General features: G+C 38.8%; 1 protein-coding gene across 2 annotated transcripts; it reads left to right on the plus strand.

The window, feature by feature from the left end:
• The first annotated feature begins 346 nt into the window (after positions 1-346).
• UBE2V1 (ubiquitin conjugating enzyme E2 V1) lies at positions 347-27048 on the plus strand. 2 transcript variants are annotated; one of them, XM_063297075.1, is made up of 4 exons: positions 347-427; positions 18910-19058; positions 22914-23039; positions 25005-27048. In XM_063297075.1, exons 1-4 carry the CDS (start codon positions 406-408, stop codon positions 25149-25151), a joined length of 444 nt encoding a protein of 147 aa, XP_063153145.1. In that variant the 5' UTR covers positions 347-405; the 3' UTR covers positions 25152-27048. The 2 variants fall into 2 exon arrangements, with proteins under 2 accessions (XP_063153145.1, XP_063153143.1); XM_063297073.1 differs by having other exon boundaries at positions 378-463.

Here is a 27048-nt window from a genome sequence, read left to right on the forward strand (position 1 = left end):
AGCCTCTATTCAAGCTAGAGATTTACTGCGGCAGCTAGTACCGTAGTCTTTCCCACCCATCTCGTTTCTTCCAAGTGAAAACCCTGAAACTGCTTTTTAAAATACCGCTCTTAGGCTGCTCCCAAATTTTAATCCAGTCCAACGGCTCGTTAGAGATGGAGACCTGCCCTCCCGAAAGTGCTCGTTTCCCAAACGGAGTATCTGCACCAGAAAAACAAACACCGGCCCAGAAGCGGAGCGGCTTTGGTCAGGGCTGCCTGCGGCTGTCGCCTCTTCTTCCTGTCTTGCGCCCGCCCGCTCCCCGGCTGCCGCAGCCACTTGCCAGAGCCGCAGCAGCCGTTCACTTCCCGCGTTGAGGTGACGTGGGCGGCGGGGAGGTCGGGCTTGGAGCGACAGCGGCGCAAGATGGCGGCCACCACGGGCTCGGGTGAGCGGGGACCGGTAGTCCAGGCCAGCTTGGCCCGTGAGAAGGGGGCGCTCCTCTGAGGGGAGCGGGAGGGGGTTGATGGCGCCGACGGGGGCTCACTTTTCCCGGGGGGCTCCGGAGGCGTCCCCGCGGGCTCCCAACCAGCCGATCTCGCCGGCTGGGTGTGTCTGGGGCCCGAGGGTCGTGCTGCCGTTTCTGGGCTGCAACTAATCCAGGCGACCGGCAGGCGGCAGCAGAGAGAGACAGATACGTCTTGACTCTTTACCACCATCTAGTGGCCAGCCGTGTTTTGACAGCACAGGCGTGGGAGCTTTTTCCGAGGGGCGGTGGCCTGGGGTCAGTATCCCGGAGGAATGGGTGGAGGGGCGACTTGGCCGAGGTTGCAGCTGGGGGAGAGGGGGGCGGGTAGCCTGTTGGTGTGGCAGGGGAACCCATGGGGGGTGAGTTGAGGGGAAGGAAGGGTGGCTGGTGGGAAAGGGACAACCTGAGGCAGAGAGAGGCTGTGGAAACCTCATTCTAGAGGGACTGACAGCTTCTTTCAGTTTGGTGTCCTTTAGAGCTGGTGGATTTCAACTCTCATCATCCCCTGCTGGTTGGATGATGGGAGTTGGAGCCTGCCCATTTGGATTGCACCAGATCAGAAAAAGCAGGTGGTTGGGATGGGGAAGGAGATGTATATAAGCTCTGGCAGCTCTTTGGAACCTCCACGTTCAGAAGCAGAGCATCTGTGAAGGGTGGAAGGTAAGGCCCAGGTAACTGCCAGAGGGCTGTTGGCCTTCTGTGACATTTGATCATTTAACCCTGAGCTGCATATATTCTCCTCTATCACAATTTGAAAGGTTTTTGGAGTTAACATCAGGTCCTGGCTGGATGAAGTATGTTACATTTAGGTGGGGCTTTTAGTAAGATTTGATTGATCGATTGATTGTCATATTTCTCCCCGCCCAACTCATACTATGACTCTTTGTAGACTCTACTAGCAGGAAGTTACTTTTTATCTTGGGCCCAATCCACTCTGTCATATCATAGAGATGATCCTGAGGTATCTCAAGAGTGATAATCGCTAAAATAATCCAGTGTTTTAGACATGAATTATAAATATTTGTTGTTCATTTGATAGGTCTATGGTATTTCAAGAGATGATTGCTCAGAGAACCTGGTGGCTGAACAGGATTTGGTCCTTGGCTTTCTCTGTTCAAGCCCAGTTTTCAAATACTACTGGCTGCCTTCAGTTGGTTTTAAGAGGACACTACTGTCTGCTGGCTTGTTGTAAGCAACAGAGTAGGAGGACAATTTGGTGACTCTTGGGGTGTTTCCAGACAAGATTTATCTTCTATAACTGCTTAGTACCATTCGCTGAATTTGATGAAGGTCCACATAAGATTATATTCCATTTATAACTCACTTGTGACTTCCCCGCAGCTTTTCCTGTCTCTGTTTCTTATCAGAGAAAATCTAGGGGGAGAGAAGGAGTAGCTACTTGATATATTTGCACTATAAGCCACATTTTGGGAGTGTGGGTGTCCTAGCTTGATTAGGAATAAGTTGTCTCTGGGGAAAGTAGTTGCTTAGGTGGGTAGATAGTTCTAGGTGACAAATTCATTTGTGTAGAAAATTTTTCCAATTCAAAATTTTCCAGGAAACCTACATCTTTGTTTACAGGACAGAGTTATAAATGTTATTGCCTGAAGTTGTAGTGATGGCTTAGAGGGATATTAGACAAATAAATGGAGAAAATTGTCCAGTATGTCTGGAGGGTCAGTTTTGGACAACACTGATGTAGGTCACATGATATTGTGATTGAATTATTTCTGATAGGGTCTCTATGAGTTAATTGTGGTTTCAGAAAGGGCTGATGCCAAATGGCATGTTGAAAGACTTGTTCTAGATAATAGTTCATAGGAGTGAGTAACAGGAATGTTTTTTGGCAAATTAAAAGCATCTGTCCCTAGGATGGAGTTTCCTTGTGTTCTGTTGAAAGAGTGATCAAAGAGGCTTGGGTGTTGACATCTTTCTATGGAGATGATTGTTTCAAACAACAGGTAAATTGATAAATATGATATTTCTAAAAGCAGACATTTCTCAATAATAAATCATTCTGCGGCAACCCAGCATCTTTGTCCTGATGACTACATAACTGAAGTGATAAGAAATGCTAACATATTAACTATGCAGTCCTATGAATGTTTACTCAGAAATCCTACTGAGTTTATTGAAAAGTATTTTCTTGAAGGTGTGCAAGGACTGCAGCCTAAAAAGGACATTCTTTATTCTTCAGTATTAATATAGGAAATTGACTTCTATGAGATTTGACTACTGTACTTGTCCATTTAGGTTCAGATTAGCTACTCTAATTAGTTGATTGTCCCTAGAGTCTAAGGCAGTGATTTTTCCTATCATTTATTTACTATCTGATCCATCTGGAATCTTCTGTGTACAAGGGATGTGCTGGATCACCAAGCTGTCCAGTAGCTTGTCGTGCTGGGGTAGAAGAGGAGGGAAGCATCTTTTAGGGCAGGAATTTGATGTATCTCTAGAGGAAGAAGCCATTTCTGGGTCCTCAGTTTGGAGGAAATCCTTGGTCATAGACTGGAGCATATAGCACAAGTTGGAAGAGAATATAATTTCTGTCTAGTTCACATGTGTTACTGATATTCATGCACACAGCAGAAACATAACAAATCTTTTACTTGACCACATAGAAATTATTCTCTTCCCTACATTTTAGTTTTCAGTTTGTAATTTATACAGAAGAAATTAAAGATAACTGGTATTTCTTTTGGTTTATAAGACTGCTCTTTGTGGTCTACTTAGAGACAACTATAAATAAAAATCAAAAGATGATTATATTACATATAATGCTGATTTGATTGCTTTGTTGTCAAAGCAGTGTTGGGCCAATTTAGATGTTTCTTTTCCGACTGACATGAAAGAAATCAAGAATTGTCTCATTATTTATTTGGTAGTGGGGAGATGCCTGACATCTTTGTTACTTGACTGTATTTATAGTGGACCTGTTTGAACAGTATAGCAAACAGCTAGCTAGATATCAGTGAACACACCTGCTCTCAACTATTGGCTTCCCTTGCCCCATCACCCAGCCAGGAAACAGCTGTCCATGGTTTGGTTTAAATTTAATGTGTCTAGTTGAAGTTGACTAGTGCAACTTAACCAAACAGCATCCTAGTAATTTGATGTAGCTGTCTTTGCATTACTTGTGTCTGATAAGCCATGCTTAGGATGTATGTTATCCAAATGCATGAAGTTTTTAATTCATTTCAAAATCAGTTTGTAATGTTGATGAATATAATGTATTCCTGAACCAAAGGGGACTGTTCTTTAGATTTTACAGTAAAGGAGTATACCTCGGAGATTAAAAAAATAGCATGTTCAAATCCTTCTTTTGCTTGTCAACTGCTCTGAAGTTGTATTTGCACACTGTTTTGATAATCCAAAAAACCCACTGACAAAGGAAGTAGCATACCATTCCAAACCTGTATGAACTTGTCTGAATGCTAAGATTAGCTATGGAAGCCCTCTCTCATGTGCCTGTCAGATCTATCAGATGAGTGGGGACAAAAGACAGGATCTGCCAACCCCTATTTTTTTCTGTTTAGTCGCATCCAATTCTCAGAGACTGCCTGGACAAGTCCCTGCAGTTTTCTTGGCAAGGTTTTTCCAGAAGTGGTTTGCCATTGCCTTCTTCCTAGGGCTGAGAGAGAGGGACTGGCCCAAGGTCACCCAGCTGCCTTTGTGCCTAAGGCAGGACTAGAACTCATGGTTTCCCGGTTTCTAGCTTGTATCTTAACCACTATACCAAACTGGCTCTCACCAATCCCTATAACTATTTCTTAATTTTTCTTAATACTTGAAGGTCTTACTCCACTATTTTCTATATTACATTTTAATGCACTTTATTTATTTATTATTTTATTTTATTTATTTTCTATCCTGCCTTTATTATTTTTATGCTTAATTGTAATTGTAATTTTTATTTGTATCTTATTTTTTAAGTTTATTGTATGCTATGCTTTTATTTTGTAAACTGCTTTGAGAATATCTTTCAAGAGAGTATAAAATATTTTAATTATAAATAATAGAGTTACACAATCAGATTCATTACGTTTACCTCTTTTCCATGGATTTATCGTTTTCTATCCTTACAATTCTTGTGAAAGAGCTAAGATGAGATACTGTTAATGGCAAAAGATATGCCCAGTTTCTTTCTGTTTCTTTTAATTCAGATCCAGTGCTCTAACCACTATATCACATTGTTCCTTAGGTTTTCCTTTCTGAGCAGATAATTCTCTTCAACAAAAATATGTTTGCTGTGCTATCTGTGCCTATTTTCAGTTTTGAAATCATATTTTCTATAAAATGACCCAAAATTACAGTATGAAAAGGGGAAAATAATAGTCTTTTTTTCATTCCTTAGTTATGTTGTATTTTGCTTTATTAGTTCTGGCAAGAACAATAAAGGTAGGTTTAGTTTAAATTCTGCTTTGGAGTGTTAGCACAGGAGCAAATTAAAAAAAAACATTTTTGTATATAGCAGGAAGGAACTAATTTGTGAATGAGGAAATTAAAAATCTTAGGTAATTCATAATTCTACTGCAGTATCAGCCTTCCTTTTAGTAATTTGTGTTGGAAGTAATTTCACTGTTTGGGTCAAATGTCTTGCTTGGAGCTTGTATTTTAGAAATGTCTTCCTACAAACATACTGTTTCAGCAGCCACATTTGAAATACCCATTCTCAACCTTTGCACCAACATATTGGCCTTTGTTCTTGATTCAACATTTTGCAGTACTGGCCTAAAGCTACAATATGTGGCAATGCACTATGGTAGTGGCTCATACACTATCTCAGATACCCATTTACAGATGCAGAAAGATTTAAATTTGGTATGTTGCATAAAATATGATGCTGACATGGGGACCTCTTTACTTTCATCTTGTGCAGCATTGATTGATTGATTGATTGACTGATTATGTGCCTTCAAGTGGGTATCAACTCTTAGGGATACATAGATAGATTTTTTCCCATGACAATCTGTTCCTGACCTGGTCCTTCAGTACGTCTGACCGTGCACTCATTGCCACTGTAACTGAGTCCATCCACCTTGTTGCTGGTCTTCCTCTTCTTTCTTCTGCTTCCTGACCTGTATATAGGTTTTGCATGAGGACAATGAGATGTTCTGAATTCCCCATTTTTCTAAGCACATTCCACAGCTTGACATTATCAACACAATCCAAAGCCTTTCTGTAATCAATGAATCATATACTGACTTATTTTTTGTATTCTTTGGCTTTCTCAATTATCCAGCGTGCATCAGCAATAATGTCTCATGTTCCTCGGCCTTTTCTAAAGCCATCTTAAATGCCTGGCTTCTCTTTTTCCACGTAGGGCTCTAATCTTTGTTGGATGATCCTAAACATTATTTTGCCAGCATGTGAAATTAAGGATATTGTATGATAATTTGCACACACTGTTAAGTCTCCTTTTTTGGTATTGGAATGTAGCTTGACCCTTTCCAATTGGTTGACCACTGTGTCATTCTACAGATTAGCTGGCATAATTTGGTTAGGACCTTTATTGATTCTTCTTCTATTGCTTGCCACATTTTTGTGGGTATTCCATCAGTACATGTAGCCTTCCAGCTTGCTAATGACTAGAGTGCTGATCTAACTTCATCTTCTAGTATTAGAGGTTTCTGCAAGTAAGGAATATCTTCTAAGGTATCTTGGATGTTGACATCTTTACTGTACAGTACTGTATTTCATTATACTCCTTCCATCTTTGATCTTCTTTGAATTGGTTATTCTCTATCCGTTGGTGTCTATACCAATTCAAAGTTGGAACCTCCTTCTCAGTTCAGAGATCTTTTGGAAGATTTTCCTCGTTTTTCCATGTCTGTTTCCATCTTCAATATCTTTACAGATGTTGTTGTAATACTGCTTCTTGTCTTTTGTAACAGCTCTCTGAAACTCTTTCTTCAGTTCCTTCCTGAGATGTTTTTGTCTTTCTTGTCTTTGTCTTCTCTTCTCTTCTTGGCAATTTCTACAGTTTGTTCTGATATCCATTTTGCTTTCTTCTGCTCCTTGGTCTTTGACATCCTGTTTTCATATTCATCCTTAACAACTTACTTAAGTTCATTTCACAGTTCCTTTGGTTCTCTATTAATGAGATTCAGGACTTTAAAACAATTCCTGATGTTCTTCTTGAAAATGGTGGGTATATGCTCAAGATCATATTATGCAAATTGGTTGGCTTTCTTCTTCTTTCGCTTAACTGGAAGTTGCACATGAACAGTTCATGATCTGTTCCACAGTCAGCACCTGGCCATGTCCTTGATGCTATAGCTGAGCTCCTTCACCTCCTTTTAATAATAATATAGTCAACTTGATTTCTTTGTACTCCATCTGGTGATGTCCATGCATACAGACATCATTTTGGTTGTTGGATAACAGTGTTAGCTATGAAAAAATAATTGGAGTGGCAGAAATTCAGAAGTCATTCTTCTGCTTCATTTTGGTTTCCTAAGCCATACAATTCAATACATTTGTAATATTTTTCAGCTGCTGACTTTGCAGTTTCAAGCTGACTGGAAGAACAAGGCAAATTATTAATACATGTAGTCCTTGTTTAGCGACCACAATTGGGGCCAGCAACTTGGTCATTAAGCAGAGTGATTGCTAAGTGAAACTGTGACTGTGCTTATGATCTTACTTGCATATAATATTCTTTTTGTAAGTTTTTCTGCTTACAGTGATGTTTTTGTGAAGTTCAAAATAGGGATCCATGCTTTCCAGGTTTTTTTTTCCATAAAAGAACAATTTCTGCAATGATAGGGATACTTATACTACTTGCAGTTAGAAAATAAGTAATGGTCAGACTTATAGATTTGGAGTTAATTGCCACAAGTTAATTGTGGGTTTCTGAGAATAACTCACATTAAGATGTGGCTGTGCTATTGTCCTCTGTCATAATTTCATTTTGTTTTAATTTGGTTTTGTTTTCCTTTCCCTCACTGTTTCTGTGTTGTGCAAAGATCAGGACAGGTGTAACATATGAGAAGTAACGTAACCTCTGCTTTTGTTTCTTTTGCTGTTACTGTTGGAATAACAAATGTCAATCAGTGTAGCAGCAGTAGATGTATGGTCAGATCACTGGCCTTTTTCATCCAGGTTGTTTACTCTGCTTGAAACCACATAATAAAGTATTGCTGATGCAGGCTTAGTAAAGAACAGAATTTAGAATCACTTTATACAATAGGCTGGGGAACTCTGCTAGACTGCTGCTTTCCTGCGCAGATAACTGTGGATTTTATGCTAATTTTAGATGAGAAGTGCAGTGCAGATTAAACCATTTTATAACAGTCAGAAAACAGAACTATGCATATCTATTCAGAAGTAAATATCATTAAAATTAAAAAGGTTTTTCCAACAGAGTTTGCAAAGGTGTCCAGAGTATTGGAATCCTGTACTTAACAACTTTGGAGTAAGCCCAACAGAAGTCAGTGTCAATTACTTCTGAGTTGATACTCATCAGTTTGTGCTGGAATGTCCTCTATTTAGATTTAAGTCGTGGTAGAGTTAAAAAAAATGTCCTTTAAGAATTGGTAAGAGAACTGATTCATACAACAAAAAATATATTGAGGAGGAGGGAATGCAGATTATAAATTATTCTGTAATATTGTGGAGAGAGGGGGAGAGAGAAACATATTCTGTCCCCTAAATTACATTCAGGTCTACACTTAATAGAATATCTAATTATAATATTAAGAATGCTTGATGATTTGGTTCAGTCCATATTTGGAAATGAACTTACCTGATGTGTACCTTCTGAATTAAATATACAAATCAGAATTCTTCCAGTTCTGCATTTCTCTGAATCTGGCAATGGCAATTTGAAGGTGAAAAAAAGTACATTTTATGATAAAATAGAATATATTTGTCATAAATTTGTATAAAATTGTATTATATAAAAATATTACAACCATTCTATAGGTTTCTTTTTAAGATGTAGATTGTGGTATTAAATTGAATGGTTTTCAGAATCAACACATGCTAAATCAGTAGATACCAAAAATATTCTAATTAATTTCTAGTTAAAATTATGTTTTTATTATACATAATATCTGTATGATTTCTTTATTACCCTCAAGATTATAATGTACTGATCATATAAAAGTGCTTAGTCTTTATCAAGTTGATTTGTTCAGAATGTCTTTAGCTGGAAAATTTCAGTGCACGATCCTAAGGCTGAGCAGTGTTTTGGTTGCAAAGGCAAAAGGGCTTCAGAGCACACCGGGACACTAATTTTGTACCTGTCCACAACTCCTTAAAGCAGCCATGCCTTTTCCAGGGATCACCCAGCTGCTCTCCACAGCTGCTTCATGATTGCAGGGAAGAAAAACACATTTGGTCTAACGAGTGACACAGCCTCATTCCCTGGATGCATTCTGAAGCACTTTCTTGCCTTTGCATCTGAAGTGCTACATAGCCCTATCAATCAGCATTTTAATATGCTTTTTAATGGATTGTGTCAATAGCACCATCAACTTCACTACTTTGTTGTTGTTTATTCATTCAGTCGCTTCCGACTCTTCGTGACTTCATGGACCAGCCCACGCCAGAGCTTCCTGTCGGTCGTCAACACCCCCAGCTCTCCCAGGGACGAGTCCGTCACCTCTAGAATATCATCCATCCACCTTGCCCTTGGTCGGCCCCTCTTCCTTTTGCCCTCCACTCTTCCTAGCATCAGCATCTTCTCCAGGGTGTCCTGTCTTCTCATTGTGTGGCCAAAGTATTTCAGTTTTGCCTTTACTATCATTCCCTCAAGTGAGCAGTCTGGCTTTATTTCCTGGAGGATGGACTGGTTTGATCTTCTTGCAGTCCAAGGGACTCTCAGAATTTTCCTCCAACACCACAGTTCAAAAGCATCAATCTTCCTTCACTCAGTCTTCCTTATGGTCCAGCTCTCGCAGCCATATGTTACTATGGGGAACACCATTGCTTTAACAATGCGGACCTTTGTTGTCAGTGTGATGTCTCTGCTCTTAACTATTTTATCGAGATTTGTCAGTGCTCTTCTCCCAAGGATTAAGCGTCTTCTGATTTCCTGACTGCAGTCAGCATCCGCAGTAATCTTTGCACCTAGAAATACAAAGTCTTTCACTGCTTCTACATTTTCTCCCTCTATTTGCCAGTTATCGATCAAGCTGGTTGCCATAATCTTGGTTTTTTTGAGGTTTAGTTGCAAGCCAGCTTTTGCACTTTCTTCTTTCACCTTCATCATAAGGCTCCTCAGTTCCTCTTCGCTTTCAGCCATCAAAGTGGTATCATCTGCATATCTGAGATAGTTAATGTTTCTTCCAGTGATTTTAACTCCAGCCTTGGATTCCTCAAGCCCAGCATGTCACATGATGTGTTCTGCGTACAAGTTGAATAGGTAGGGTGAGAGTATACAGCCCTGCCGTACCCCTTTCCCAATCTTAAACCAGTCCGTTGTTCCGTGGTCTGTTCTTACTGTTGCTACTTGGTCATTATACAGATTCTTCAGGAGGCATACAAGATGACTTGGTATCCCCATACCGCTAAGAACTTGCCACAATTTGTTATGGTCCACACAGTCAAAGGCTTTAGAATAGTCGATAAAACAGAAATAGATGTTTTTCTGAAACTCCCTGGCTTTTTCCATTATCCAGCGGATATTGGCAATTTGGTCCCTAGTTCCTCTGCCTTTTCTAAACCCAGCTTGTACATCTGGCAATTCTCGCTCCATGAATTGCTGAAGTCTACCTTGCAGGACCTTGAGCATTACCTTACTGGCATGTGAAATGAGTGCCACTGTTCGATAGTTTGAACATTCTTTAGTGTTTCCCTTTTTTGGTATGGGGATGTAAGTTGATTTTTTCCAATCTGATGGCCATTCCTGTGTTTTCCAAATTTGCTGGCATATAGCATGCATTACCTTGACAGCATCATCTCGCAAGATTTTGAACAGTTCAGCTGGGATGCCGTCGTCTCCTGCTGCCTTGTTATTAGCAATGCTTCTTAAGGCCCATTCAACCTCACTCTTCAGGATGTCTGGCTCTAGATCACTGACCACACCGTCAAAGCTATCCCCGATATTGTTATCCTTCCTATACAGATCTTCCGTATATTCTTGCCACCTTTTCTTGATCTCTTCTTCTTCTGTTAGGTCCTTGCCATCTTTGTTTTTGATCATACCCATTTTTGCCTGGAATTTACCTCCAATGTTTCTAATTTTCTGGAAGAGGTCTCTTGTCCTTCCTATTCTATTGTCTTCTTCCACTTCCGTGCATTGCTTGTTTAAAAATAATTCCTTATCTCTTCTAGCTAACCTCTGGAATTTTGCATTTAATTGGGCATATCTCCCTCTATCACTGTTGCCTTTTGCTTTCCTTCTTTCTTGGGCTACTTCTAGTGTCTCAGCAGACAGCCACTTTGCCTTCTTGGTTTTCTCTTTCTTTGGGATGTATTTTGTTGCCGCCTCCTGAACAATGTTGCGAACTTCTGTCCAGAGTTCTTCCGGGACCCTATCTACTAAGTCCAGTCCCTTAAATCGATTCTTTACCTCCACTGCATATTCCTGAGGGATATTAGTGAGCTCATATCTAGCTGATCTGTGGGTCTTCCCTAATCTCTTTAGTCTGATCCTAAATTGTGCAAGAAGAAGTTCGTGATCAGAACTACAGTCAGCTCCAGGTCTTGTTTTTACCGACTGTATAGATGAACGCCACCTTTGGCTGCAAAGGATGTAGTCAATCTGATTTCGGTGTTGTCCATCTGGTGATGTCCATGTATAAAACCGTCTCTTAGGTTGTTGGAAGAGAGTGTTTGTTCTGCAGAGTGAGTTGTCTTGGCAAAATTCTATCAGCCTATGTCCTGCTTCGTTTTGTTCTCCCAGGCCATGCTTACCTGTAATTCCAGGTGTCATTTGACTGCCCACCTTAGCATTCCAGTCTCCCGTGATGAAAATAACATCTCTTTGAGGCGTGTTGTCCAGTAGGTGCTGCAGATCCTCATAGAACTGCTCTACTTCAGCTTCTTCAGCATCTGTGGTTGGGGCGTATATTTGGATCACGGTGATGTTAGATGGCTTGCCCTGAATTCGAATTGAGATCATTCTATCGTTTTTTGGATTGTATCCAAGCACTGCTTTAGCCACTTTACTATTAATTATGAAGGCTACTCCATTTCTTCTGTGGTCCTCTTGTCCACAGTAGTAGATCTGGTGGTCATTTGAAGTGAAGTGGCCCATTCCAGTCCATTTCAGTTCGCTGATGCCCAAAATGTCTATCTTTAATCTTGACATCTCACCAATAACCACATCCAATTTGCCCTGGCTCATAGATCTTACATTCCAGGTTCCAATGGCGTGTTGATCCTTAGAACATCAGATTCGCCGTTCACCACCGGCACCGTCGGCCGCTAGCCGTCCTTTCGGCTTTGAGTAGCTGCGTCATCACGTCTGGGGCTAGTTGAACTCATCCTCTGTTCCTCCCCAGTAGCATTTTGACCATCTTCCGACCTGGGGGTCTCATCTTCCAATGGTATACTGACATATTGTCCTAACAACCAGGAAACACACTGAGACAATGAACTGGTCTCTAATATTTATTGCTAGTACTTAACAGGAATCCTAACAAACTGAAGAAGCGTGGGAAAAACCCAGACATATAACCCCCAAGGGTTAAGGCGGTCCCGATCTGTGTCTCTTTGAATGGCTGAACAATTCCTCAGTGCTACGCATGCGCTTGACAGTCTGGATGGGAGCCCCCTGCTCGCCATCCTTACTCATGACACATATCTCTGGTTGTACTGATCCATTTAGTTTTCATGGCAAGAATACCGGGGTGGGTTGCCATTACCTTCCCCAGGGATCGCATTTAGTCTGACCTCTTTGTCATGACCTTCCCGTCTTGGGTGGCCCTTCACGGTTTAGCTCATGGCATCACTGAGGTGCTCAAGCTCCAGCACCACGACAAGGTAACGATCCTTTGCTGAAGTTCACTACTTTACATGGTGCTTAAAAAAAAAGACAGGTGGGAGTAAAAACTAGACAAAAGCTAAATGCAGTTTGAGGTTCTGTACATAAAATTCATAGGTAACTTCCCATTCAAATCCAGACCTACTTAGCTTCAGCAAGGTTGCTACATCACGTGCCTTCAGACATGCAAACAAGGAAGCTAAGCTAGATGACAAGCATATTCAGGCAGCCATTCTCCATTTGTGCATTTGCTAAGGAAAAAGACTGGCCTCTAAGGGCGGCCAGAATTGTAGACCTCTGATCACCTGTTTCTAGCTTTGAAAAGGCTGTGAACCATTGGTTTGTTTCAAAAGCCTTGCTCTATTTGTCTGAGAAATAATGGAGGAGCATTAAGAACTACAGGGAGTGCTTGGTGACTATCACATTTTATTCTGCTCCAATTCAGTACTTTAAAAAAACTAGTTTGACATAAGCTGAATTAGAAATTTCCCTCTTCAACTTGGGGACCAAGACAGAAATATGATTTGTGTCACCCATTGACTAGCATTGGAAAACTATTGAAGTCCATCATTCTTTTACTGTTTAACAGAATAGATTGACATTTGCAAGCCCAGATTATTTTTCTTAAGGAACAAATCTTGCCCAGTTTTGAGAAAAGAAATGTACAAATACTGGATCTAGGTTTCTTTAAATTCTGATTTTTTTTAATGGAAGCACTTACAATTTTATTTATTTTGGAAGAATTTAAACACACTGGTAAGCATAATTGTTTTTTCTGTGGCAATAAATGTCAAGTTTCAGATAAATAGATGGAGAGGGGTTTTTGTGCAAAGGGAATGTTTATTACTTTGGTGTAGTTAAAAAAAGAGATCAATCATTATTTCCTAACCCTTATTTACTGGGCAATGTCTTTGAAAACTGTAGAGATATATGAAATTCCTTTCACAGGAAATAGTACAGAGTTCCATTTCTGCCTTCAAGAGACACTGCATTTTCACTAGAGAAAAGGCCTGATATGTTTTGAGATAGGACAGGACTAATTTGAGAATTCTGGAATGGAGTCTAAAGCAGTGGTTCTGAAGGTATTAAGTTCTAGGAAGGCTTGATATAAAATTTGGGAGATCTCTTCTGGCCACATTTGTCAGACCTGGAACACAAGCTACCACTTACCCTTTAAAAGCAACAGAAAGCGATGTCTGCTAAGAACATGACTACACATGAAAAGGGAAGAGCCCAAAATTAAATCAGAAGGCATATCCTTGAAAATAACAAGAAAAAATGGCCTGCCTCAGCATTAAAGAAAAAGCTACAGTATTACAGTGCCCAAGGGTTGAACGGATATACCCATTTTGAAGTTGAGTTGCAGAAGATTTATGTGTATATTAATGCTTTACTGGAACAGTTTAATAGGAACAGAATATAACCTTGCAAGATTGTTATTTCAACAAAAAGGTGAAAATTACTCTCTACTTTACATTTTGGTAATGTCATGCCTGTTTGAGTTATAGACCTTGCTACAGCATTAAAAGCCTAAAGAGGTAGTTAAGCATTTAATATTTAATTGCTCACTGCCCAGAGTTGAACTAAAACATTGTTTTGCTCTACTGACCAATACAAATGTAAGCTGGCAATAAAATTCAAACTGTTTGATCCTTTTAATATTACTTTGCCAAAGTTTGCTGATCTAAATAAACATTCTCAGTTTTATTATAGTAGTTCCTCACCTATTACCTGTATGTAGGGCATTCATTTCCTGAACAGGACAAGGCAGATTAGCAGTAAGAACATAAGAGGTGCTCTACTGGATCAGATGCCTGACCTATCTGGTCCAGCAGTCTGTTCCTATAGCGGCCAACCAGCGGCACAGGGAATCCTTCTGGTCTCCTTGCAGATGGCTTTCAAGGCAGTCCTGCTATTCTCATGGTTAATAGCTATTGATCCTTAAGACTTTCAGGAGCAATCCTACCTAGCTACGCCTGTGAATTCAGTCATTAGATAAGATGTAGGGAACTTTTTTGTCAAGAGCTGTCAAATTCAAAAGTATTTAATTACAGGCAATGAAATGCAAGTTTTAAAAAAACAACCCCAAAGCAGTGACCAAATGCCACAAAGCAGTGTAACACTAATACAAAATCTAAAAAATTATCTGGAGAAAGGAAAAAATTAAATACGATACAATAAAGTGCTCTTAATATATAATTAATATTGATAATTAGTATTAATTAGGATAAAATAGAAATGGAATAAAGTAAAGAAACATAATAAAACGAAAGAGAAAAGAAAGACTTCATAATGGCACCACTCCAAGGTTAGGACACTTTATGCCTTCTTATGGAAATCACTACAGATAGATACTTAGCAATTCTGTTGGTGATTATAGGCTTCTGATCTGCAAGTAGGAAACTAACCACCTCTCACTCATAACAGATTCATTTTTCGTTAGCGGGAGGTTAAAGGTATGTCTGCATGTAAACTGGCATAGAGAGAGCAGCAGAGAAGTATGTGTGATAGGGTCCCAGGTTCATTCTGACCACAAGGACAGCATCCCTCAGTAAATCCAGTCCTACTGTACCTCCCATCTAGTACTGCTGAGGGTAAGGCATTGAAGTGAGCCACAGAAAAGGCTCTAGAGTATGCTGAGCAAACAAGGTTGAATATGTAAGTTTATGGGTATAAAAGGTTTCCAGGTTGGAACCTGCTACTGAAAGTTGGCTATAGCACCCAAATCTGCCTACCATGAGTTTCTTCAATGGATTCCAGATTTAGCACTGTCTAAATTGGTGTTTCTCAACCTTGGCAACTTTAAGATATGTGGACTTCAACTCCCAGAATTCCCCAGCCAGCATGACACAGGTCTCAGTGACACAGGTCAGCTGAGATTTTTCCTTTCTACAATGATAAGAGAAGGAGAATTAACAAAACTAGCGAGCCACCGGAAAACAGGAGTTAAGCCAGAGTGAGGGTTGGCAAATGTGGAGCCGTGCCTCCAGTGGAATCACACTAGTTGCCATGCAGCTTAAAGCATTTGTAACACAGCATGGGATGAGGAAGAACAGTTAACGAAAAACTAGACTGAACAGTGTCTAAGTTTTGAATCATCACAGGTGCATGCCTGTGTATCATACAGCATATGGAATATCGTTTTAGCTTTAAATAGCTTCATGGCAGCAGATACGCATCTGCTGTCTTTGGAATGAAAAAAAAAAACCTTGGCAGTGTTGTTAGCTCTGGCAGAAATGGTTCTAATTTGTTCCTCCCAAGCTCCAGGGTGTTTAAAAGCTGCAAATTATTCAAGAGAAGTGTTCCTGGGGATAATTTGTGGATCTATAATTTAACAAGGAAGGCAGTACCTTTTCTCACTTATTCTGCTGTCCCTACTTTATTCTTTTTTTCTCTCTCTCTCTTTCTCTCTGTCCAGTGGACAGGTGAATTCTGAATCAGTCACTTTCAGGGAGATTTTGAAAGGGCTGCTTGTATTTAGGTTAAGGACCATAGATAATTCATACTAGATAAACTAGAATAAAATTGGAGGGATATAGCTCAGTAGTACAGCACTTGCTTTGCATGCAAAAGGTTCATCTTCTTTCTATGGCATTTCAGGTAGGCAAAGAGTAGAATCTTCCTTGACACCTTGCATACCATTTCCAGGTATTGCAGATAGCAGTAAGCTAGATGAAACCATAGTATAAGATAGCTTTCTGTTGCTAAATCACTGCCAGTTTAATGTGCTTCAGCATCCTGGATGTCTTTATTGTGAAGATTCTGAGTTCTGGGAAATAATAAACCAACCAGGTGTTGTTAGGAGAGAGCCGTAAGTGCGCACTTGGAAGCCTTCAAGATTGTCTGTAGCAGTTTGAAGAAGCTACTTACTGAAGACAAGTTAAATAGAATCTGAGGTCTGCTTAGAAGAGCCTAGTTTTTTAGCCCAAATTGCTTCAATAAGATTTCAGCGTCTTTGAGAGATATTAGGCCAATTCAAATGTTTAAGGTTTTTAAAAAATTAAAATGTACTTTGAAAGATGGCATTCAAGTTAAAGATCTGTTTTAGTTAATTCCAGTATCAGGCCTTAATGGTCAGTTTTAATGCAGGATTTTACTTTGAAGAATGTGTGATTTGTTAGGGATTTAAGTGCAGAGAAATGAAACTTGCTAGACTGGAAGGCAGAAGAGTTAGAATTGGTAATTGAATAGAGTCAAAGGTGGGATAGAAGGTTTATAAATGAGGAGAATGTGAAACTAGAGAGGGGGTTGTGTGAAGTTTTCGATGGATAATGCTGGTATTGACTTTTATGCCAGACCTGCCAGAAAGTTATTGCAAATGAATCTTACCCTTGGACAGCATATGTGCAGTGGTGGGGGTGAGCTGTGTGGATGGTGCCACTGCCATGGATGGTCACTAGAGAACAAAAAGCATCCTGGCCACTATGGACATCAGTGTCGCAATATGGAAAGCAGCAGCTGAGCCAGGATTCTGGAACACAGGAATTTGCTTCTGGTCCTTCAGTGACTGCCACAGTTAGTGAGAAAAATAACAGTAGAGTCAAGAAGTTAAAAGTGATTTGTTTAGATCCCAAGCAACTAGTGTCAACTTCTGGTCAAATCCAAATTGCTAGTCATTACCTTTAAAGCCCTGTACCACACAGCACTGGGATATGACAAGCAGTGCCTTGCCAGGATTGAATCTGCACTTCTGTTATTGAACGAGGGCATGTTGAAAGTCCCCATCCCACCCCTTCATGAGGTACATGGGCATGCGCTACACAACAGAACTTCCTTCAAACAGCCTCTGCTTTATGGAACTCCCTGCTCCTGGAGATACATGCAGTCTCTACCTTGCTAACTATTCTATAAGCAAATCAAGTCTATATTGTTTCAGCAAACGTTTGGCCCCTAATGGTCTTGATTGGATGTGTTCATCTTCTAGATTTGATTGTTCAGATTTATGATCATGTATTTTTATTTTATGTATTTCTGTACACCACTGGAATTGGGATGGTTTATAAGCATCGTAGTTAGAGAGATAGGGACATATCATCATATGCTAAATACTAGTTGCGGTTCCCAAGGACTCTTCCAGCATAAACTCACCAATTGTAGCTTATAGTTGTTGATGCTAGAGTTACCAAGGAACCAAATAATGTTTATTAAGTTCTTGTTTTTCTAGGAAGGGGAGCAGCTGGTATTTCAGGTGTAATTGGAGACAAATACTACGTATAGGAGTAGATTTAGTATTTATGGCTTTATGGCTGACATGCTTAATTTTGTTTATGCCTGTGAATGAAAAGTGCTTTACAGAATTAGACAAGTTCAATTAAATTCCCCAACCTATGTATATAAATTCTTCCTTGAGTCGAGCTCAAGTCCTGGGGATCATATGGACATACCCATGTACTTTTCTTAGCAGTAATGTAGAATGGTTATTACTTGTTATGTTTTAACTGAATGAGGAAACCAGCAGGCTTATGAGAAAAAAAAATCTTACTGTTGTTGTTTTTTTTCTTTTCCATTAGACTTATGAAGTAAACAGGTTAAATACTTGTTAGATATGCATTGTAAGACAAAGTTGGTGGACAGGTTTTAAGGACCATATTTAGTATTGTCTATAACAGTGTTTCCCGTTCTGGTACCTTTCAAATCTGGTGCCACAACTTCCCAATTCTAGCCAGTACAGCCCTTTTTGTGCAACACATCTGGAAAACAGATTGTGGAACTTAGTGGAGTGTTGCTCCATTCTGTGTAGCAGTGTAATGACCAAAACAACAAAGTAACCTATTGAAAGAAGCTGGTATAGTTTACTGACATTTGCATAAACTTTTAAATAGACTTTTTTCTTCTTCCCATTCTTGGTTGCCACAGATTTAATCTGTGAATGGATAGCATCCTCTGAATTTGGTTCTCTTATCTCCTCACTGCAAGTGGCTTTTTAACTTTTTGTTATAATAAGAAAATGGTCATGCTATATTTTGTTTGAACTTTTAACTCAAGAGATATTTGTTCTGTTTTATAACACCCTGCAATGACATAATAGTTTATCTGCAGCTTGGCATGGTTAATTTGCCATGTAAAATAAGTTGTAGATGACGTCTCTGTTGTCCAATTCTTCTTCATACTTTTCTGAGGTCTTGTAACTTCTCTGCAAAGTCAAATGGATATCTTCCATAGAAAAAAGTCTTGGATGCAAATTGTTAACAAACTAATTATAAATATAATTACTTCTGTTTATTATTTGTTAAAATGTGTTTTGATGCTTAAACTAATAGCTTCTTTTAGCTGCAGCACTGTTTTTTATCTACTTATATACATAGAAGTGAGTCCTTTTGATTTAGTGGGACTTAACTTGGATATATAGAGTTATATTGTTAATTATTAAAATTAGCACATTTATCAAAAGCCTTGGTCCAGATATTCAATATTATTTTGCCAGCAGCCATTCTAATCTCAAAAGTTCATTCTGATTTATTTCCAGGAGTAAAAGTTCCTCGTAATTTTCGACTGCTGGAAGAGCTGGAAGAAGGCCAGAAAGGAGTAGGAGATGGAACAGTTAGCTGGGGTCTTGAAGATGATGAAGATATGACACTTACAAGATGGACAGGCATGATTATTGGGCCCCCAAGGGTAAGCATCATTTTAAAGATATAAAACTATTGCTTTGCTTTAAAAAATCTGATTTCTGCTGTTATAATAGGGTACATTATTTTTTTTGTGATTGATTTTGTAATACACAGTAGTTCATAGTGTGAGATTGTTGTATAATGATAAATGCAATGTTTAACTTCTCTCCTTTGCCTTCTTAAATGATATGGAAATCCCATTTCAGTTTCTGTGTTTTTAGAGTATAGCAGTAAACTGATTGTTGTTCAACTGATTATTTGACTTATTAGGAAATTTAACCACAATTTCTTTTTTGTACATAATAATGGATCAAAATCTACTAAGGCAAAACTCAATGGGGAAAGTTCACCTTTATGGTAATAGAGGAGAGGGTGGGATATACACTTCCCTTTGGATGCCATATGCTGTCCATAAATTGTACATTTCTTCTATAAAGAACCAAATGAATCTGTACATCTTGTTCTGAGGACCCATGTCTGAACAAAGATTGCTTTAAACAATCCATGTAGGATTTCTCAGTCTCTTCAGATGAAAGATGGAAAGCTGCAAAAATAAAAGTCGGTATGTGAACAGGCTCAAGGAAAGTTAGACACTAAATCACACAATTATTCTGCAGTGTAGATATTCTACGCTACTTTGAAATCTGAAGGAGTGAAGATAGTGCACCTACAATTCCTCATAATTAAAATTGGCAATTTAAAACTATGAAGTTTATGTTTGTTTATAGCACCCCATCTGACCATGAAGGAATACAGTGCATGATAACTAACAGATATAAATAATGTCAGGAATAACTTACATTGCTGTTGCTTAAATATCTGTAAATATTTTATTTTGTGTAATTGTTGTACTGTTGTTACTTTTCTTACATAGTTACATTATAACAAAGCATTCTGCTACATAGAAACAAGTTTTGTGATAAAAATGTAGATGAACTATTCAGTTTAGCTTCAGTTTCTTAAGGTGATTTTTTTATGTCAAGAACATGGATGTGAAGAAATGTGGCTGTGACACCTGCCACCCCATTGATCATCACCAGGGTTGGTCTGGCTAAGTCGGGGGATGTCCTCTTCCTCCCTCAGGGCTCCATATGTGTCCCTTCCAAAACTGCCTCTCCATGAAAGGAACGACTATCCCAGATGGAGTATACCATTCTTCAGCCAAGGCATACAGTGGTCATGCTGCTCTGCTAGAAGGCCCATTTGTAGGATGTCAAGAGCAAGACATTTGGATGGACAGACTTATGACTTGGTATATTTATTGGAGAGTCAGGATGTGTGAAATCTAATTAGGAAGCATAGAATCAAAGATACAAAGTTTTGATCTAACAATCCATTAAAATGTTAGTTTTAATTGGAAAGCCCCAGGATGTAAGCCCAGCCAATGAGCATTGAAGGAAGTGGCAACCAGTGAAATTTTACGATAACATCACAAATATAGCAGCCAATCAGAGCATGAGATGTCATATCTATGGTACTAAGAGGTAGTGTTGCTTATAAAAATGCTGATATAGTCAAAGGGGGAACTTCTTCCTGGATACTAGGCTATGCTGCCAGATTCCTTCTTACCCTAGATCTTTAGCAGGTCTTTCAAGATGGAGAGACAGGGCATTTTTGTTTTTGAATTTCCTTAGTTGAAGGAGAAGAAAAGGATAGTCCTCTTCAGAACTTTTCTCAACCTTCATAACTTTTCTCTGCAATCTTGGCATTTTCGTCTGAAGCTGAAAACCATCTAAGGATTTTGAACTTTCCACTGGAATGCATGGACATGTCATAAAAACAGTACAAGTTGAACTCATCTTGAAGGAAAGTTTATAATTTGGAATGGTAGATTCAAATATTTCCCTATATGCTGAATTAATTATTTAGATCCTTAAGCATGCTTGCCTTAGGAAATTTTGGAAGTTAACATAGTTCTACCTGATCTGAATTAATTTGCTTTTTTGCCACTGATTATGTCTTAATTTCTAATTTACCATTTATTATATTGATTTTATCAATAATTCTATTGCATGAACCTTATTCTTACATTATAAAATGTATGGATCATTCTGCTTACTTTTCAAATAAATTTCAAATAGATTTTCTTTTGTGGCACAGCCTTAATTTGTTAATCACCATCAGCTTCCCAGAGCAGCATGGCATAAAGAGGATAAAAGAATCCAGCTGTCAATCATGACCAACTGATTTAAATGAGGAATCAACTTCCTGTCACATTCTTGGTTAAGGCACTGGGCTAGAAACCAGAAGTCTGTGAGTTCTAGTCCCGCCTTAGGCATGAAAGCCAGCTAGGTGACCTTGGGCCAGTCACTCTCAGCCCAACTCACCTCATGGGGGAAAATAGGAGGAGGAAGGAGTAATAGGGATGTTCCCTGCCTTGAGTTATTTATAATAAATAATAATAATAAAGCGAGATAGAAAATAAATAAAATTATAATAAAATATATATTTCTGTTGTGTCTAGCTGAATTTTTCTATGTTGGGGCTAGTGCTCATCTATATGTGGTTATTAGTTTTGAGAAAGCATTAAAGTATTATTTCCATCGAAATAAGTCGCAAGCCAAATTATATCCTAAATACTGTCATAACTGTACTTGTGATACATCCATTTATAAGTCAGAATGTTCTTAGGAGAAAAATGAGGGCATATTTATAACAAATGGAATTTGCAAGTCAATAATTTACACTGAGGATATTAGAATGCATCTGGTGGAAGATATTTTGTACATACCTTGGCTTTTGTAATTTTTGGAGAAGCTCAGCTCAGTATAAATGCAGTTATTTAATTGGATTGTGCCCCCCACTCCTCAAGGGTAAGCAGAAGGGACTTTGCTTGTGCAGGGAGGCTAATTGATACAGCTTTCCATCATCTGCCTCCATATCCTTCAAAATCAGATCTTGAATGGATGATGGAACTTGCAGAGATGACGAAATTAACGTCCTTGATCAGAGAAAAGACAATAGCTACATTTATGGCTGACTGGAAACCCCTTGTAGACTTTTTGCATGAAACAGAAAAAAAATGCACTTATGACTTGTGGTTTTGATGACTGGAAAAAAAATAGATGATAGAAAAAAGTGAGCTTTTTTTGTAATCATAGAGTAAGAGTTAATTTTGTAATCATATTTGCTGCAGAGAAAATCGGAAGCTTCTTTATATTTCCTTCCTTCCTTCCTTCCTTCCTTCCTTCCTTCCTTCCTTCCTTCCTTCCTTCCTTCCTTCCTTCCTTCCTTCCTTCCTTCCTTCCTTCCTTCCTTCCTTCCTTCCTATTTTGAATTAGTCTGTGTTAGTTTTTTATGTTCTCTTTAAAACTTTTAATAAATAGTATTTAAAAGAAAAGCAATCAGATCTTGAATGGTGGAAAGGATGTCTGAGGCAGTGATTTTGAGTTCAAAGGAAGAGGCTATAGGCTATGCAGGTAACCAAAGATGAATACAAATTAAATTCCTTCTGCTTGCCAAGTAGGATATTTAAATCCAAGCAGTGATTTAGTAGAATGCCAGCTTGTAGGTTCTCCCCTCCAGCAGCAAGTCCAGATGTTTTGACATCCTGTCAATGTAAAAAGACCACCACTTGTTCAGAAGCATATGGAGTTGTGTGTGTTGGATAAATAATAAGTAAAAAAAAAAAAAGAATTAAGAGTTAGGGCTGTGTATCTTTGTATTTTTTTTCTTAGACGTACTTGTCCATCTGCAGTGATAATTTTTCTACTGTGTTATGAAATGTGCATGCAAATTATGTTCATTTGGAAGGTGGGGGAAAAGAAAGAAAATAGCTTTGCTAATTTGAAACTTATCTTGAATGTGGTAGTCTTTCAGTTATGGATTCTTTGACAGAAATATTTTTTTCCCCCCACAGACAATTTATGAAAACAGAATATACAGCCTTAAAATAGAATGTGGCCCTAAATATCCCGAAGCACCTCCATTTGTAAGATTTGTAACAAAAATTAATATGAATGGAGTAAATAGTTCTAATGGAGTGGTAAGTTTTTCACCATTTCTATCCTAATAGTAATATTCTGTCAATTTTTCAAGCAGAATAGGAAAGTAATACATCTCTGTAAGCATGCAGCTAATTATTTATTATTTTATTTTGCAATTATTCTATTATAAACATTGAAGAAAATATATATTTTGCAGCTGTTTATTGATGAAGGTATCATAGTTTTTTTAATTGAGTCATTTATTTTCAGTCTGAGACCAGTTTTTAAAAACATAACAGTACAACAGTATATCAAATATTAAAAAACAAACACTTGTACAGAAAAGCCTGAAACAATTAATCGTGTGAATGAGAACTGGTTGACTTCTGTGAGCCGTGGCTGTTGTGAAATTTGGCAACCTTTATGGAAACAGCTGAGATTTGATCTAATAGGAGAAAATTAATGACCTCTGACGAATAATTAAGATTTCTAACAATTGGTGTTATAAGTCCTGTCCTTCATTTAGTATATAGTGGGAACTCTAATGGTACATGAGGTACAGACTCTATCACTATATTGTAACATACACAAATACAGTTTTCATAGGGAATGCTGGAGTATCTGCTGGTTGTTGCCCTTATAGGTGACTGGCCAATTTAGGTCAAAGTGAAAAGTCTTCTGTGTGAAAGGGCTAGCTATTTTAAAAATATCTGGGAATAGACCAGGGTGGGGTGATTATTGAGCTATAAAGCAAGTGGGAAACTAGTTCTGCTGAAGATCTGGGTCTCAAGTCCTCTGCTTGAGATTAGCGACGGCTTTGTCAGGGCTGAGAGCAGGTGAAGCCAGAAAGGAAAAGCCACAGTAAGCCAAAACAAGTTTAAATAATTTTAAATAATAGCTTACTTTCAATATATATGTGTCTTGAGGATTTAAAGGAGTAATTTAAGCTAATGAGAGAAGGGGAATTTTTTAGTATTTTATCTCACTTCCCTCTGACAGTAAACGGCAGTATAAAACAGTCGGGGGGGGGGATATTTATTTATTTATTTAAGACATTTGTTGGTTTATTCAAAGTTATTACATGAATATCCACTGCTATCCACAGATTTTTGGTGATCAATAATGGCTGTATGGCAAGCAGTAATAAAACAAAAATACAATAAAGCTTCCATATTATAAATTTTAAAATTGTAAACTAAAATAACAGTAACAACAGCAATAATAAACCAAGGTATATTTTATCCTCCACAGACTCTCTAAAACCATTCAGTCTTTTAAAGCTTACAGAGAGCCAATAATATGGGAGTTAATCAGGTACTTAGGGTGGTGGCTGATCAGCTTTGTGTGTTCCTAGAGGATCTGGATTGTCTAGACCCATTCCAGTCTGGTTCTATTCCAAGGATGGCTTGGTTGCTCTGACAGATGACTTACTGCAGGGAAAAGGCAGGAGGATGCAATTCTGTTGATCCTTTTAGATCTGAGAGCAGTTGATACATTGAACATGGAATCCATCTGAGTTGACCATCTGGATCAGGAGTAGGCTGGCTGGGGAATTCTGGGAGTTGAAGTCCACACATCTTCAAGTTGCCAAGGTTGATAAACACTGACCTATATGCTGTTTTGCATTTTTTCTAACCTTTTTGCTTCAATGTGAAGTTATACCACTAAAGTGGCAGTTGTGCATGACTGTGAATTTAAAGGAATATTCCCCAGTAAGTGTATCTTTATATAATATCATGCTCTACAGCAGTGTTTTTCAAACTTGGCAACCTTAAGATGTGTGTACTTCAACTCCCAGATGGCTGGGGAATTCTGGGAGTTGAAGTCCACACATCTTCAAGTTGTCAAGGTTGAGAAACACTGGTTTAGAGTGAGGGTATTCTTATATTCAAAGAATACAAGTCAGGAACCTTTTGTGCATGTGGAGTTGTCTAGCTCTTTAATCCTAGCCCTGATGGTTTTAATTGTTGAAGTAGGGGACATGAAGCTGTTTGAGATTAAGTTTGTTCATTGCTTTCCCCCAGGTTGATCCAAGAGCCATCTCAGTCCTAGCAAAATGGCAGAATTCTTATAGTATCAAAGTCGTTCTGCAAGAGCTCCGGCGTCTAATGATGTCTAAAGAAAATATGAAACTTCCTCAACCACCTGAAGGACAATGTTACAGTAATTAATGAAAAACAAAAAGAAAAAAATCATGCCCCATCATTCAATTTAAGCTCTCTTCATTTTCCACAGTAGTAAATTTTCTAGATGCATCTTGTAGATCTCCAAGTACTGGAAAGGAAGTTCCCATTGCAAAGGAAAGTCTATCTTGAGATACTGTAAATGATACTAATTTTTTTTTCCATTTGAAAATAAGTTGTGCTATAACAAATAATGCTGTCCTGTGTAACCACTGTCCACATAGTTGAACTTCTGGTATCAAGAAAAGTCTATTTAAATTTATTACTGTCAAAGACCAGTGTGTCACGTTGAACTCAACTGTGAAAAAGCATAAAAAGCATACATCACACAATCACATTGCTGTGTGTTTGGCCTGGGTTTATATCTTTTCTCCCGTCTGTCTCTTTCCCTCTCTCTTTCTCTCTCTGTGTTTGCAATAGAGTTCACGCTCAGGGCTATTTATTAGAGTAGACATGGAGGGCACAATCCGTAGATTGCGATCTTGCCCAAGCCCTTTTGAAAAGAACGGAGTCTGAGCCAGAAGATACTTGTACTCTTGCACAGTTCTCTCTTCATCCAATAGGGGTTGCTCAAGACAACGTCCCCAAAAGATTGTGCCAAAAGGTTTCAATTACCAGCTGTGGCTGGGCTGTACTGACTACTAATGGGATGTTTTGGTATCCTCAGTCATCCCTCCCTTTGTGCAGGCTCTAGTAAAATGCTGAATGTCTCTAGGGTTGGTTTTTATTTCTCTGCTTTTAAAGAATGCTTATATAGCCATGTGGGGCAGGTTCTTCTTTCTCCCAAAACTTTTGCCAAGGCATAGATTGTATTTCTGTCCCGCCCCTTCCCCCAGGACGTGGGCCTTGGGAGGATAGATCTGGGGGATCTTTTCAGACTTTCCTCTCTCTCTCTCTCTCTCTCTCTCTCGTCATAGTCGGGGTGCTGCTTTCTTTTTGCCCCTTCTACGATGCTTTCCTTTACACTTGGCCAAAAGAGGTAAGTGGCTGGCAAACTGCCTGATTTTATTGTTATTATTGTTATTATTATTGTTATTGTTATTATTATTATTATTGCTTCATGCTTGTCAATTTTGGGGTGGGGCATGGGTAGGGTCTATAAATTAATCTTCACCAGCTAAGAAAACAAGAAGGTCTGGTTTTGCTTGCAAATAGCCTTCCCTTCCTGTTCTGTGGCAGCTTCCACACCGGCAAGCTGGCCATGGCTGACATATTAGGCAGGGTTTTGATGCAGTGAAAAAGAGCGGTAATTTACCAGGAGCATTTAAGTCTGTTAAGGATGGCCAAATATTCTGGAAAGATCTCTACCTAGATGTTTGAAACAAACACTCCAGCTTTCTGAGCTGAAGGTCACTACCTCTGCTTGAACGCCATGTTAGCTGCTCATCAGCGTGCATAACTTCGCAGCTCGGTGGCGGCCTGCCGACAGAAAGACAAATCCACTTTGTGAAGAGGAGATTGTGTTCTGACACCTTGCAGAGAGGGAGATGCTTTTTCTTTCCTAAAGAATCAGATGGTGCCGCCATGCATGGTGGGTTAGGCTTCTTGGCAAATCACTTCTTTTTCAAACTCCTTGTTTTGGACCACTGACTGCTGAAACGTGGATGCAAGCTTATATGCAAACAATCTAATGTATCCTGTTAAGTTTTATGAAATTAAAAATGCAGTGTTCATGTAAAACGAAAAGCAAAAGTCACGTTTAAAAGCAGAAGTATCAAGTCAATGAATAATTGATGTTTCCATTAACTCTTTTAAGGAGCATATTAGTTGTAAGGGTTTAACATCCTCTGTAATTAAAAAAATTAACAGTATTCCATAAGCAGCCTTTTTATTGTATCAGACCATTGCCTGATTTTAATATAATAAAAAGTGTGCATTAATATTA

This window comes from Candoia aspera, chromosome 3 (assembly GCF_035149785.1).
Source record: "Candoia aspera isolate rCanAsp1 chromosome 3, rCanAsp1.hap2, whole genome shotgun sequence".
Lineage (NCBI taxonomy): Eukaryota > Metazoa > Chordata > Lepidosauria > Squamata > Boidae > Candoia > Candoia aspera.

Excerpts from the sequence above, each read along its gene's own strand:
- UBE2V1 (XM_063297073.1), top strand. The coding sequence starts at position 406 with ATGGCGGCCACCACGGGCTCGGGTGAGCGGGGACCGGTAGTCCAGGCC. Across the intron at positions 19,059-22,913 it reads TGATTATTGGGCCCCCAAGG|ACAATTTATGAAAACAGAAT; the intron begins GTAAGCATCATT and ends TTCCCCCCACAG. Across the intron at positions 23,040-25,004 it reads TAAATAGTTCTAATGGAGTG|GTTGATCCAAGAGCCATCTC; the intron begins GTAAGTTTTTCA and ends GCTTTCCCCCAG.